The 15,628-nt window shown below is 43.2% G+C and overlaps 1 protein-coding gene across 1 annotated transcript in view; it reads left to right on the top strand.

Annotated features, from left to right (window-relative positions):
- LOC132143529 (melatonin receptor type 1A-A) overlaps positions 1-14,567 on the top strand; it is a 54,785-nt gene extending 40,218 nt beyond the window's left edge. Inside the window, exon 2 of the mRNA XM_059553816.1 lies at positions 13,026-14,567. Coding sequence (XP_059409799.1) covers positions 13,026-13,894 — 869 coding nt within the window. The 3' untranslated portion in view covers positions 13,895-14,567. The remainder of the gene's footprint in view (positions 1-13,025) is intronic.
- Positions 14,568-15,628: the final 1,061 nt, after the last annotated feature.

Below are 15,628 nucleotides of genomic sequence, written 5' to 3'. Positions count from 1 at the left end.
CGATTTATGTAGGACACCACGGACATGTTGTCCGAACGGACTACGACGTGGTGATCCTTGATATGGGGACAAAAGCGCGTCAGCGCATTCTCCACTGCCAGCATTTCCAGGCAGTTGATATGATGGAGCTTTTCCCGTTCTGACCATAGGCCAAAGGACGGTCTGCCTTCGAGCAGCGCTCCCCATCCCGAAGTGGAGGCGTCTGTCGACACCATTTTCACACTCGGGGAAGTCCCCAGGCTTACACCTGATCGGTACCAGCCGTTCGCTGTCCAAGGTGCTAGAGCCGCAACACAGCTCTGATCGACCTTGAAATGCAGCCGGCCAGACGCCCACGCTCTGCGCGGCACCCGAGCCTTCAGCCAGAACTGCAGGGGGCGCATGCGGAGCAGGCCCAGCCGCAGAACCGGAGATGCTGAGGCCATGAGACCCAGCATCCTTTGACAGTGTTTGAGCGACACAGTCGCGCCGCAGCGGAAAGAACTCGCTGCGCGCTGAATGCCCATCGTGCGCTGTGGTGACAGTCGCGCCGTCATGGAACACGAGTTCAGAACTATACCCAGAAACAGGATCGTCTGACTGGGGTTCAGCGAACTCTTCGCCCAATTGACACTGAGGCCGAGCTTCTCGATGTGATCGAGTAAAACAGCCCTGTGGTCCACGAGCTCCGCTCGTGATTGGGCCAGAACCAGCCAGTCGTCCAAATAATTCAGCACTCGTATGCCTCTGAGTCTGAGAGGAGCGAGCGCTGCATCCATGCACCTCGTAAACGTACGAGGAGCTACGGACAAGCCGAATGGCAGGACTGCAAACTGGTATGCCTGGCCCTCGAAGGCGAATCTCAAAAACCGCCTGTGGTTTGACGCTATCTGTATTTGAAAATACGCGTCCTTCAGATCTATTGACATGAACCAGTCCCCTCCGCGAATCTGCGCGAGGAGCTTCCTGGTCGTGAGCATTTTGAAACTGCGTTTCATCAATGCCTTGTTCAGCTGCCTTAGATCCAGTATGGGCCTGAGACCCCCGTCTCTCTTGGGCACCAGAAAGTATCTGCTGTACAGCCCCCCCTCGCTTTGAGCTTGAGACACAGGCTCTACAGCCCCTTTGCTCAACAGTTTCGATATTTCGGCCCGAAGTATGTGTGCTACTTCTGTTTTGACCGTAGTTTCGACGCGCGCTGAGAAGCGCGGTGGGCGTCGAGAAAACTGTAGCGAGTAGCCTCTCTTTATAATGCCTAGCACCCAATCCGAAACCCCTGGAAGCGCTGACCATGCATCTGCATGAATGGCTAAGGGCTGGATGTGACACGCGCTCTGTTGACTGGGCAACGGCGGCGCTCGAGTGTGCTGCGCATCTGAGGCGGGGAGCGCGCTGATCACAGCGGGCAGATCGCTCATCCTCGACCCCGTTCCGGCGCTTAACCGACTGGAGGGAGGCTGAGCGGGTCCCGTGGGACTCAATATATCTGCGAGTAACCGTGGGCTGCATGTGTGCACTTTTACCACTTCCAACTCGCCGTCTGCCTGTGCAGAATGTACGTGCACGGGCCTCGTTTTTACAGAAACCCCGCGCCGTAAGTGACATAGTGTATGTGGGCACTGGGAAGTGGGCACGTTTACTATGCGGCGCGCTCGACCGATCTGTGTCGATCTTATGTGCGCCAGCCCTGTGTGCAGGGCTGTGCTTACATGCGGGGATGGGCACTGGGTAGTGGGCATCGTCACTGCATTTAAAGCACCATCGGCCGTGGCCGGACGAGCGTGCACGGGTTTCGTTTTTACAGAAACCGCATGACGCGTGTGACATAGTAATTGTGGGCACTGAGGGGTGGGCACGTTTACTATGTAGTGTGCGCGACCGACTTGAGTCCACATTATGAGCGCAGGCCCTGTGTGTAGGGCTGTGCTTACATGTGGAGATGGGCACTGAGGAGTGGGCATCGTCACAACATTTATAGCACCATCGGCCGTGGCCGGGACACCAGAAAAAACGCTGTTTTTGTGAAACATCTGGGTAGCCGTGATAACGGCTTTTGTGTGCAGGCAAGCGGGCACTCGTGCAGGCTTGCGCATTGCAGAAGACACTGAGGCAGTCGCAACTCTTGGAACTGCAACAGCGGCGCGCTTGGGTGAGAGCTCGGCCGCAGCGGAACTCAAACACCGGCGCTTTCCCAGCAGTGCTAGGATGCTTTCGGGGCTTCTGGCTTCACCGCAATCCTCTGCCGCGGCTCCCGCGGCCCGGGGCGACGGCTCGAAGAGCGAGAACGGGGTCCCGAGCTGCGTTGCTGGCGCTGTCGTGATGGCGCAGCAGGAGGCGGTGGGCGTGACTGAGAGCTCTGTGGGGCCGGTCTAGAGCGGCTAGCTGCAGAACTGGAGCGCTTCGGCAAGAAGTGCTTGAACGCCTGTGAAGCTTTCTGGTCCTCGGCGAATCTCTCCACAAACTCGTTGACGGAAGATCCAAAGAGGCCGGCAGGAGTTAGCGGAGCGTCAAGAAACGCAGCGCGCTCAGACTCCTTGATGTCAGAAAGCGTCAGCCACAAATGCCTCTCAGCCACCGTAGCGGAAGCCATAACCCGTCCCATGGCCTGTGCAGCGGACTTAGTAGCGCGGAGGGAGAGATCCGAAGCACTCCTCAGATCCGCGAGACAGATCGCTTCAGGTCCCATCTCATCCAGCTCCTTATCGATATCCCCCCGTCTGCTGGGCCTCTGAGCAGCTGGCGCGAGATCCACGGAGCTCGTCCAACCCTCACTGCCCGAAGCAAGCAGAGAGCACGTGTCTTCTTCCTCCGACGCGGGCCTGAGATCCACTTCCTCCGATGACGCGTCGGCAAGCAGCAGACACTGAGCATCGGGAAGCGATGCAGGGGAGACCGGCGAAGCGGAGGGAACCGGCGAGCTCGGCCGAGCTGGAGGCGGTTCTGGTAGGCGCTGCGAGCGGCGCTTCTTACGGCGCTGCGGCGCAGCGGATGATGCAGGCTTCGAGAAGGATGCCAGGCGAGTCCTCAGAGTCACCATAGGCATCAGCTCGCAATGAGGACATCCGCCATCAGCGAGCGCGAGCGCTGCATGGTCTTCACCCAGACAGGAGACGCAGATGACATGACGATCTCCTTCGCTGAGCGGGGTTCTGCACGAGCCGCACGAAGGCATCTTTAAAAAGACGCAGCTCTTTTGTGAATGTGCGTCGCAGGGCGAACACACACACAGAGTATCACAGAACAAGGATTATAAAGGATATGGGCGCTGGATAGCGCAGCAGGAACGGCAGTGGAAGGCGGCGGTGCCAGCGGCTTCAGGATGGCTCGTCCTGCTGATATGCTCTTCCAGACGGCGCTTGCTTCCTCGTGATCCAGCGATGCGTGAGCTTCGCTGAAGAGATGAAAAATCAGGTGAGTCAGCCTTTTCGAGCTCCTTTTATAGGTTGGGCCACACCCGTTTCGGCGGGAAGTGGCAAGAAGGGCGCGAAGCGCCCTTATTGGTCTGATGTTGCATCAGCCTGCGCTCGATAGGCTGTGCAGTTGCCGCAGAACAAGCCAGTGAGCGAGCGAGCCGTCTCGCCTATGGCTGTGTACTGCTGCAAATGCGCTTTACAAAAATACAAAATTAAGGATAATTTTTTGCTTCAGTATTTCGTGAAAAGAGACTTTTCCCGTAGCGTCTTAGCTAAGACGCAGTACGAGAGAGCTCTCGTAAGAGAACTATTTGACCTTGGTGCTTTGCCTGTGTGCCCTTGGGAGAATCCATGACAGTAAAAAAGAGAGCCATTTCCATTCTGATGCATAAATAAAAGTCATATTTCATACTTCCAATTTTGCTTCCTTCAGCTTGTGTATATGAACATCTAAGGAGGAGTACTGTTGTTAATATTCATACAGAGTCATCAAAGTGCTTCTTTTGTTTTCACAGACTCAGAATTGCTGTATACAAAGTGTGAGTGACCATGGCGAGAGAGAGAGAGAGAGACTTGTCATTACTGTCTGACTGCTTGTCTGGTTCATAAACATGATATCAGTATCATCCAAATCGAATAACTTCATGCAGGCTTCCTGTTATGGTAGACTGCATAGGTGAAAGGGCTTCTGCTGACACTGTAATCAGCTTGGAGAAAAACTAGAAGGCTATTTCTGTAACAGGTACACTGTCCTTTTTTTGTCTAAGAAAGACACATTAAGGGACGACAGCCAACTATGTGGGCATTGAAAAGGAACGGTAATTGGTTGGTTTTCATTTTATTAACTGTAATTGGAGACATTATGTATGTTACATTCAAAGTCACCCTCTTGCTGTTTTCCACTCACAGTCTTTGCCATTCATTTTGTGGGTTTTTACTGTAGCGTTAATCTTTATCAATGAAAAAGTTAAGACATCTCTCTCATTCATTGAGTGGTGAAAACACACAGGGCAAATTAACGGGGTGATTCTGTGCCATGTCATGCAGAGAATTCCAAAGTTATTGCAAGCTTGTAGAATAAGGACCATCATCAAGACATTATGTTGATTCATGTAAAATAATCATCTAACTGAAAAGTGAATTATTCCAAATTTCATAACCATGAAGGTACATGGTTAGTCGCTTGCTAATGGTAGACTGTTACATTAAAAGTTCACTTACCACATACACAGAGTAAGGAGAGATGACTGATAGGACAATTTTGAATGATTTGCAGATACTGAGCACCACTGACAAATATCTAATCATGTAAAATGCGTGGTAGGTAGGCTACTGCCGCTCTGTAGTATAAAGAGAGAGTGATTCCGAAAGTGAAAGTAGAATGAGAATGTGCATTTGAAAGCGGTTTCAATGCCCTGCATATTGGTGATGCCCTCTGTTAGCCACTGGCGATCAGCAGATATCAGACATACGCTACTGTTCCAAAGTTTGGGGTCAGTAGGTTTTTTGAAGTTTTTGAAGAACGCAAAAGATTTCTATCTCAAATAAATGCTGATCTTTTGAACTGTAAGTTCTTGAACGTTTTGGTCAAATAAATGCCGCTTTGTCAAATGCTTCCTAGTTGAATACTATTTTAAATTGTTGCAATGAATCACATAAGTTTTAAGTTGTCCAGTCCTGCTCCTAGATGACCACTGTCCTATTGAGAGTGAGGAGTCACGTGCCGATTTGGTTTGGTTTGGGCGGGGTCTGAGCCAGTCGGCCATGATGCAGGACTTGGTAAGTTTCTTTACATGCGTTTTAGTGTGTTGTAATTACATTACATTTAGCATACCATTCTTGACCAAAATGATAAAGTAATTAACTGTGACTGTTTCGTAAACACTAGATTGTAATGAGATGTTCAATGTACACAAACGTTTCCAACATGTTTTGATGAAGGCTAAAGCAGAGTAAGTTTAGGTATTTAGTTGCAATTTGTTTTTATCCCAAGGATACATACTGTACCAGGTTTTTGTGTTGGGGGCTGCAAAGTGGACAAACCAGTTCTTGGTTGGCTAGGGTAGTTAAATGTGTGATTGCAAGATGTAAATGTCCTGGTTAGATTAAAGCCATTAACAGTGTGAATGAAAGGTGTATGAGATTCAGACGAGGCTGCAGACTGATGCTGTGTCCATTTCGGTAACCTAAAAAACTATTCCATTGTTCCTATGTTTTCCATATGCATCTTGCGAGTTACTGGAGCAGTGTTTAACGCAGCAGTGACTTCCAGGCATGGTAAAATATTGCAGAATTGCGAGAACCTCCTCTTCTACCGAGTTAACAACACACATAAACAATCATGTTTGCAGCTGGCATCCTGGAACCCCAAGTAAATATGCATAAACCCGCTATTTAAGGTCTTCAGCATTACTAAAAACTTTCAGACAGGTGTTTTAGGGAATGTCTTCAGGTTATTTGTCCTCCAGAAGCAGGATTGGATACCCCTGCTCCTATTCTGTATGTATATCATATATATTTTATTTAGGTGTTCCATATGCATCAGTGGAAGAATGCAGAAATTACAGAACCATAATGTCCTGAAAATAATTTGACTGTTGTCAAATAATCACTAAACTTTACTTTAGGGGGAAGTCTTGGCCTAATGGTTAGAGAGTCGGACTCCCAATCGAAAGGTTGTTAGTTCGAGCCTCGGGCTGGCAGGAATTGTGGGTGGGGGGAGTGCATGTACAGTTCTCTCTCCACCTGCAATACCACGACTTAGGTGCCCTTGAGCAAGGCACTGAACCCCCAACTGCTCCCTGGGCGCTGCAGCATAAATGGCTGCCCACTGCTCCGGGTGTGTGTTCACAGTGTGTGTGTGTGTTATCACTGCTCTGTGTGTGTGCACTTTGGATGGGTTAAATGCAGAGCACGAATTCTGAGTATGGGTCACCATAATTGGCTGAATGTCACTTCACTTCATATATCACTCAGTCCATTTAAAAATCACATCAGTCAATCTATTCAGAAAACCTTTTCCATTTCAAGATCTCAGGAAGAGTTGTTTATATGTAGAGTGACATTGATGATTATGTGTTTCTACACTAAAACAGTATTCATAATGTCAATTGCGGATAGTTGAATGGAAGTGTAAAGAATGCATGCAATTATAGTGCTGTCTTCCTCCGTTGATGTATGTGTAAAATGGCATGCCATGACATATTGAAATATTCCTGAGGTGTTTATCATACATTAACATACATTATCCTGAAGGTTATGCATAATGACCTGCCGGAAGGAAGAAAGGGAAGCTGTCTCACTTTCTGACCGTGTCGATATGGTCACCTGCTGACCTGTCTCTGAGCTCTGACCCTTGGCACTCTGCACTAATTGAGACAACATGGCATTGCAAGGATACTGGCTGCACCTGACGTGTCTGGCCATGCCTGAAGCAGCCCTGCCATTTAACATGTGAATGGCCATTCTATACATTAGATGGAAGACCCTGAAAAGAAAAGACGATATGCAGATGCTAATGTGGTTCACCCAAGCTGGAAGATTACAAAGTGTTAGAGGGAATGTAAGAGGCCATTTATTTAAGGGCAGTTTCACACTCATTAAAAGTACTGAGACTCATATCTTTCCGGTAATATATTTCTGTCACTTCTCAGTCTTGGAACTGGATACATTCTTAAATCCCTCAAGGGAAAACATTTAAAAGTTTGGGAGCCAACCAAAAAGATTAATGGTGAAAATGGTCCTATCTCACTGTAAGTTAAATAAAATGGTTTGAGCGACAACTTAATCGCTCTGATAACCCAAACTCACAGATTGGAAGCAAAGCCAAGCCAATGGCATTACATTCCCTTGGGACTTGACAGTTTGACTTTGTCAAGGACAATTCTTTGATTTCTTGGTGTTATTCCTTCCATCCGTAAGAATAAAGGCTGCCAAGCCTTCATCATCTAGCCCTCTTAGTCACAGATAAACTGAGTGCACCAGTGAGGTCGTCATGGAGACAACCCAAGTAACCTCTGCTGTCAGTGTGCATCAAGACTTAACCTGGAATGGCTCCATCTGAGGTCTTGAGTCTAGGACAAACCGTGACTGCTGAGAGATTTGAAACAAACTTGTTTTGTGAACTTTTGAATGTCTTCATGGGTATAAGTGTATGTTTAAAATCAGTTAGAATCATTATTGGGATAGTTCACCGCAAAATTTACATTCTGTGTGATTGCAAACCTGTATGATGTTCTTTCTTCGATGATGTTCTGAACCACAGAATACATTTTTAATACAGTATTTCAACATTTTGTCAACACAGGCACATTGGAAAATACTGCGCCATCAATGTTTTTGCAAAAAATGGCAAACATTTTACGATACATACAATTCACACAAAATTGTGAATACGGGGCAGATGATGAGTTAATAAATTACTTTCACATGGTTTCTGTGCTGGTGCAGGTCATATAATTGGAATATAATCAAAAAGTTGATTTCTCTAATTCCATTCAAAAAGTGAATTTGTATATTCATTCATTACACACAGACTGATATATTTCAAATGTTTATTTCTTTTAATTGTGATGATTATAACTGACAACTAATGAAAATCCCAAATTCAGAATCTATGAAAATTAGAATATTGTGAAAAGGTTCAATATTGAAGACACCTTGTGCCACACTCTAATCAGCTAATTAACTCAAAACACCTGCAAAGGCCTTTAAATTGTCTCTCAGTCTAGTTCTGTAGGCTACACAATCATGGGTAAGAAGACGACCACTGACACCTTGCACAAGGAGGGCAAGACACAAAAGGTCATTGCAAAAGAGGCTGGCTGTTCACAGAGCTCTGTGCCCAAGCACATTAATAGAGAGGCAAAGGGAAAGAAAAGATGTGGTAGAAAAAGTGTACAAGCAATAGTGATAACCACACCCTTGAGAGGATTGCGAAACAAAACCCATTCAAAAATGTGGGGGAGATTAACAAAGAGTGGACTGCAGCTGGAGTCAGTACTTCAAGAACCACTACACACAGACGTATGCAAGACATGGGTTTCAGCTGTCGCATTCCTTGTGTCAAGCCACTCTTGAACAACAGACAGCCTCAGAAGCGTCTCGCCTGAGCTTAAGACAAAAAGGTCTGGACTGCTGCTGAGTGGTCCAAAGTTATGTTGAAAGTACATTTAGCATTTCCTTTGGAAATCAGGGTCCCAGAGACTGGAGAATGAGATGAGAGGCACCCAATCCACGTTGCTTTAGGTCCAGTTTCCACAATCAGTGATGGTTTGGGGTGCCATGTCATCTGTTGGAGTTGCTCCACTGTGTTTTCTGAGGTCCAAGGTCAACACAGCCATATACCAGGAAGTTTTAGAACCCCTAATGCTTCCTGCTGCTGACCAACTATATGGAGATGCAGATTTCATTTTCCAATAGGACTTGGCACCTGCACATAGTGCCAAAGCTACCAGTACCTGGTTTAAGGACCATGGTACCCCTGTTCTTAATTGGCCAGCAAACTCGCCTGACCTTAACCCCATAGAAAATCTAAGGGGTATTGGGAAGAGGAAGATGCGATATGCCAGACCCAACAATGCAGAAGAGCTGAAGGCCACTATCAGAGCAACCTGGGCTCTCATAACACCTGAGCAGTGCCACAGACTGATCGACTCCATGCCACACTGCATTGCTGCAGTAATTCAGGCAAAAGGAGCCCCAACTAAGTATTGAGTGCTGTACATGCTCAAACGTTTCATGTTCCAAAAATCAAGATTTCTAAAAATCCTTTCTTTGTACTGGTCTTAAATAATATTCGAATTTTCTGAGAACCTGAATTTGGGATTTTCCTTAGTTGTCAGTTATAATCATCAAAAATAAAAGAAATAAACATTTGAAATATATCAGTCTGTGTGTAATGAATGAATATAACATACAAGTTTCACTTTTTGAATGGAATTAGTGAAATAAATCAACTTTTTGATGATATTCTAATTATATGACCAGCACCTGTATATTATGACCTAAAAACATTTTACCATAGTGCATGATTTGTAAATCAATACATTTTGATGGTTGCATGAAAAACAGCTTCATATATGCATTTTCTCGTGTAGTAAACTTGCTCGGTAGCTCAACAGATACAGCATTGACTTGTAATAATATAGATAGCTTGGATATGAGTCCCATGAAAAATAATTAATGAAAAATAACTAAAAGATTTTGTCGAAGTGCTTTTGTTAACACTATCGGTTGAGTTATATGTAATAAATCATTGCCAGAATCACGTCCATCTGCTGAGCATGTATTTAGTGCCACTGACTGGGCATTTCATTTTGAAAAATTTTACAAAATATGCAACAAGTAACATAATATTCTACAAAAATGTTTTCACAAATAGGTTTTTCCAATGAGCCTTGATTGCTTTCTGTCCATATAATTATAGTCAGAAACAGCATTGAATGGACCAAAAAAAAAAAAGAAAAAAAGAAAAAAGAACATCATACTGGTTTGTAACAGCATAATTATATTTTTTAAGTAAGTTATCCCTTTAAGCTTTACATCAGAATATAAGTATAAATAAATGGGGGTGGGGCCTTTATAGGCCACAAGCAGGATGCTCAGAGAAACCAGTGACCAGTGGTATTTAAGAACAGCCAAGGTTATTTGCCTGAGAAGCGTGGATGATATTTGTGCAAATGGTGAGAAGGTTGCGTGTATGTACCCCTATGTGGATGGCATGTCTGTTGTGCTTAAAGGGATATATGAGTGACAGCTGTGCTTCAGGCCACTGCAAGCTAATCGTCAAGACAGACTTCCATTGCCCGCAAATTAATGCTTCTGTTCTGTGCTTTGACAAGACAACTGACACGTGCTGACATTGCGAGGGGGCTGCGAGACAGCTGACACACAAGGACGGGTTCATGTGCCCATTTCTCATTGACTTATCAACATCCTGATTTTCAAGGGTTTGCCTCAAAGACAAATAAGACCTTTTCACTGAAAGGCCACCTTAAAGATGATATACATGCTGGTGACATTACCCCAATGAGAGTTTGAGCATTCAGGAAAAGTTTGTTATTTATTATTGTTCGTAGTTGGATCTTTAAAGCGGTCATATGATACAATTTCGGTTTTTCATTTCTCTTTGGAGTGTTTCAAGCTCTTGGTGCATAAATAAGATCTGTAAAGTTGCAAAAACTAAAGTCTCAAAGCTAAAGAGATATTCTTTATAAAAGTTAAGACTAATCCACGCCCTCCTAAAACGGCTTGTTATAATATGCCCCCACATATTTATGTCACTGTGAGGGAATATTAGCATTACGTCGCCCAAATATTCACAACGCAAAGAAAGAAGGAGTACCTTTCATTCTGCACCATGATGGGGAGAAGCAGTGTGTTTCATAGTGAAAGCAAAAACACTTTGTTTGGCCTTCCAAAAGAGGATGATGTCCGCTTTCTCATGCCTAGAATTGATCTGTGCTGGTCGCTGTGTAAATGGATCAACTTTGTGATGTCTAGCCTGGGGTCGTCACATGTGGTTGCCGCAAGCCCCTGGCCGCTCCTTCATCGAAATCCCAGCCGCTCCTCACTCTAGCCCCTGGCTGTTCCTTACTCTAGGCCCCGGACGTTCATTACTCTAGTCACCGGCCATTCCTCACTCTAGCCACCGGCTGTTCCTTACTCTAGGCCCCGGCCGTTCATTACTCTAGCCACCGGCTGTTCCTTACTCTAGGCCCTGGCCGCTCATTACTCTAGTCACCGGCAGTTCCTCACTCTAACTGCCAGCTGCTGCTCACTCAGGCCCGCCAGCCATTCCTCACTCTCAATCACAATGCACTGGATAGCTGCCAAATCACCTCGCTTTTCAGAATGATGAGCTTTGTAAAAAATTACATGTTTCAGAAAGGCGAGGCATAGAGGAGAAACAATAATGTACAGTATGTGTAAAATAATATGTTTTTGAACCTTAACCTGTTAACCTGCACCTGGATGTGGGTGCCTGGAACTCTCTTTGTTTGCACGTGATAATGTTTATGAACAGATTAAATGAAACAGGACAAAATTAATCTTGATAAACTATATATTATTATAAAGATTTAAGCCTCAAGCATTGACGACAGATCAGTGTTTTTCAAAGAATGTATTTGCTAAATTTGTGTAAGCAGTACACATCAAAACATGAAGAATCAAAACGCAGTACATACCAGATTCGTCGTAATAACGAGTCATGAACACATCCGCAGCTGTAAATCCCGGTTTAAATAGAAAGGAAAGGGTCCACTGAACGACATCTCATGGAGCACATTTAGTCCAACAAAGCAATAACGTTGTAATATGGATGTATTGAAGTCAAAGCAAATTATCAAGTTGAAAAAAAAATTGTAAGTTGGTATGCCCCCCCCCCCCCCGCACTCTATTAGATTAATATTAGATGTCCAAACCAGAAGGAAAACATTGTCATATATTTATCTCCAAGATAACAGTGAAAGTCAACATGTTAACTTTAACAGTCCCAATTTCTTTTTTGTTAAAATTAATTTTCCACAGTTTTTCCTTGACCTCCATCTCTTGTGGTAACCCCTGACTTAGAATACAAACCAACACAATGGATAAATTGTCAAACAGAAAGAAAAGCATTTCAGACAGCTGATTGCAGACTTTGGTTTTCTTGGTAAACTGAGCTCTTTTAATGAATGCAAGCTTAGCTCAGCAGAAAAATCTAAGCAGCATAAAATTTGCTTTTCAAAATGGTCTTATTGCTCTCTATAAATGCAATTTAAATTGATTTAAATTCATTTTCTTTCCCTTTTGTGAAATATATAATTTCTGTGCTTTTGCAATGTAAAAATCCAAGTATATAGTACTGTATTTATGTATGAAACATTAAGCATATTTGTTGGCATTCACATACATTTTCTAACACAGTCTTAAGACAAGAGGGAGTGCAACTCAGCTGAAACTGCCTTTAGTGTTTCCCTTTTGATTATAACATTAGTTAATTATTTCAGCTTTACACACAATGTCAAGTTCTTGTGCCTGGCGGCAATTAGAGATGTGCATTCATTAAAACCACTCTTGTTTTTTCCCTTACCATCCACACAATGAACATAATTAGTAACTGCACACTCACATTCATAAACACACACTGCTTTATATAGAATGCACATTCCATGAATTGATGGAGGCAAACATTTGGAGTACAGATCACGCATTTGTTTATGGGGCAATAAAGGCTTTATTGAACTCCTGGAAGGCTTTGTAAACATGTTCTGTTTACATGATAAAAAGGAAAAGTTACTATGAAGGCTACATCTGAACACTGAAAAATGCTTCCTTGATCATTGAATCATTACTATGTAATATGACATATAAAGTATTGTAATGTCCTATATATTAAGTGTGATATTGCCATATATGTTACCCATTGTCACGTGGTCGTGGTTGTAGCAACCATATATGTCAACAATATGTATTATATTTATATGCAACATGTTTACAAAAATCTGTATGTTTAAATATTTTATATTTACATATAATATTAACATGTGTTGGCAGATTTTAGGATGGATAGCTAAGCTAAAGGCTAAGCTTTTGGATGTAGTCAAAGACTCCTTAACCTGTATATCTCTCTTTCTGTCTGTTTCTAAGGTAACATATTTGTGGTGAGTTTGGCGGTGGCGGACCTGGTGGTAGCCATCTACCCATATCCGCTGGTCCTGACCTCCATATTTCACCGGGGTTGGAACCTGGGATACATGCACTGCCAGATCAGTGGATTCCTGATGGGTGTCAGTGTAATCGGCTCTATTTTCAACATCACCGGCATCGCAATCAACCGCTACTGTTATATCTGCCACAGCCTCAAATATGACAAGCTCTACAGTGACAAAAACTCAGTTTGCTATGTACTGTTAATTTGGGCTTTGACGGTGCTTGCTATTGTGCCCAACTTGTTCGTAGGCTCCCTGCAGTATGATCCACGGGTTTATTCCTGTACATTCGAGCAGTCGGCGAGCTCGGCATACACGATCGCTGTCGTGTTCTTCCATTTTATTCTTCCCATCATGATTGTCACCTACTGTTACTTGCGAATCTGGGTTCTGGTCATACAGGTGCGAAGACGAGTGAAGCCCGACAATCGTCCCAAGCTCACGCCGCACGATGTACGAAACTTCGTAACAATGTTTGTTGTTTTCGTGCTCTTTGCCGTGTGCTGGGCACCATTAAATTTCATCGGGTTGGCGGTAGCGATTTCTCCTGAGCACGTGGTTCCTTTAATACCAGAATGGCTCTTTGTGGCAAGTTATTTCATGGCATACTTTAACAGTTGTCTCAATGCAATCGTCTATGGAGTTTTGAACCAGAACTTCCGTCGTGAGTATAAGCGCATTGTGGTTTCAGTATGTACTGCCAGGATCTTCTTTGGGGAAAGTTCTAATGAAGCGCAAGAAAGACTCAAGAGTAAACCTTCACCACTCATGACCAACAACAATCAGGTCAAAGTGGACTCTGTGTAAGTGTTGAACGTGAAAAGAACACAGAAAACTAAGCAACTAAGCAAACTTGATTTAGAAAAAAAACAATCTGATCACCAAATATGTTGTCAGGACATGGCATCTAGCCATGAAACTGTGATTTGTTGCCTCAACACAATCAAAACAAACAGGAATATTATCATTGTCTTTTATAAAGCATTTTTTTCATTCTTGGTCAGAAGTACTTTTATGTATGAATTTGTTGTTTAAATGTTTACAGTAATTGTATCAGCAAATCTATGTAAGACATCATTTCTGTAATGATTATATATGAGTTATCTTTGTCTGAAGAGAACAAAAAACAAATATGAAGGTATGATTGATATATTACTGTGTATATATATATATATATATATATATATATATATATATATATATATATATTGAGTGTGTTTCACTAATGTTGATCATTCAGTGGAGAATGAAGAACAAAGCTGTCAAAATGTTGCCATGAACATCAGCATATCTTTACAGTATCTGACCACAAATGTGACCAAAACTTTATAAACACACAACCAAAAGAGTTTGTTATAGAGTTTACTGTTTTGAGATGACCTCACCGGGTTCAACACTGTTATATTGCATTTGAGAAAGCAATACATCTGGATTGCTGCTTTGCCACAACCCCTTGCAAATATGTTTGAGGGTATGGGGTTCCTTTTCTGTAGGGTTTCTATCCTCTCCTCTTGCTATTTTTTTTAATTGTTTTTATTTTCAGCATTACATGTCTTTGTGTATTTAAACATTTCCTTACCTTTTCTCTTTATTTTTCTTTGTATCTGTCTTTCTCTCCACTCTTTGTATGCATGGATCTGCTGACAAGTTCATATGCAAACTGAGTAAAAATAATAAAAGTAAAATGTTTGATGAATAAGAAATAAAATTGGAATTTCTGCATAATTCTGTGAAATGTATACATTAAATGTGTACCTTGAATATGCGACAGAATTAGACTGTGCACTGAAAAAATACTATTTTGTCTTGTTTTCTAGTGAAATTTTGAATCATTACTAAAACAAGATAAGAAAAACAAACAAGTAAAACAACAACACTTCATAATAAATTAAGATAAGAATATATTTAAAAAAATCCTGAGAATATACAGTTCTGTGCAAAAGTACTAGACCATTTGCATCCCCCATAAAATAAAATAAAAAGTTTTAAACACATTGTGGAGCATACTGGCTGTTGTCAGACTTCCTGTCCATACAAAAATCTCACTGGATTATTACAATTAATGGCGAAAGGGTTGTTTGAAAATGTAAACTGGTATTTCCTACGGACATGCTACAGCAAAATATAGAAATTGAAACTGTATGAGCAAATATCAGATAAATACCTTTATTTTTAGGATATGCAGATGTTCCTCTTCAGGAACTCGAGCTGCGTCGAGAACGTTTGGGGAACGCGTCCAGCGTGACGTCTCTGAATAATGTGTATAATCAGTCCAAAGGAAGGGCGAGACGCCATAGTTGGGTGACGTCAGAGACCAGGAAGCATAAAAGCATGAGCGGCGAAGCCGGAAATCAGCCTTGTGTCTTCAGCAAGCGCTCTGTGTGTGTGTGTCAGTTGCTATCTGTTTGTGGGTCTTATTTAGTGTCGTTTGTCCACTGATAAACTCCATTGTCAAAGCTTCAAACAAGAGAAGAGAAGTGGGCGAGAGCAGGCAGCGTTCAGGCTGTGCGTTTTCCCTGCCAAAAAAAAAAAAAAAAAGGT

Source organism: Carassius carassius, chromosome 7 (genome assembly GCF_963082965.1).
Source record: "Carassius carassius chromosome 7, fCarCar2.1, whole genome shotgun sequence".
NCBI classification, from domain to species: Eukaryota; Metazoa; Chordata; class Actinopteri; order Cypriniformes; family Cyprinidae; genus Carassius; species Carassius carassius.
The sequence above is the reverse complement of the archived record's forward strand: the minus strand, read 5'-3'. Positions and strand labels throughout refer to the sequence as shown.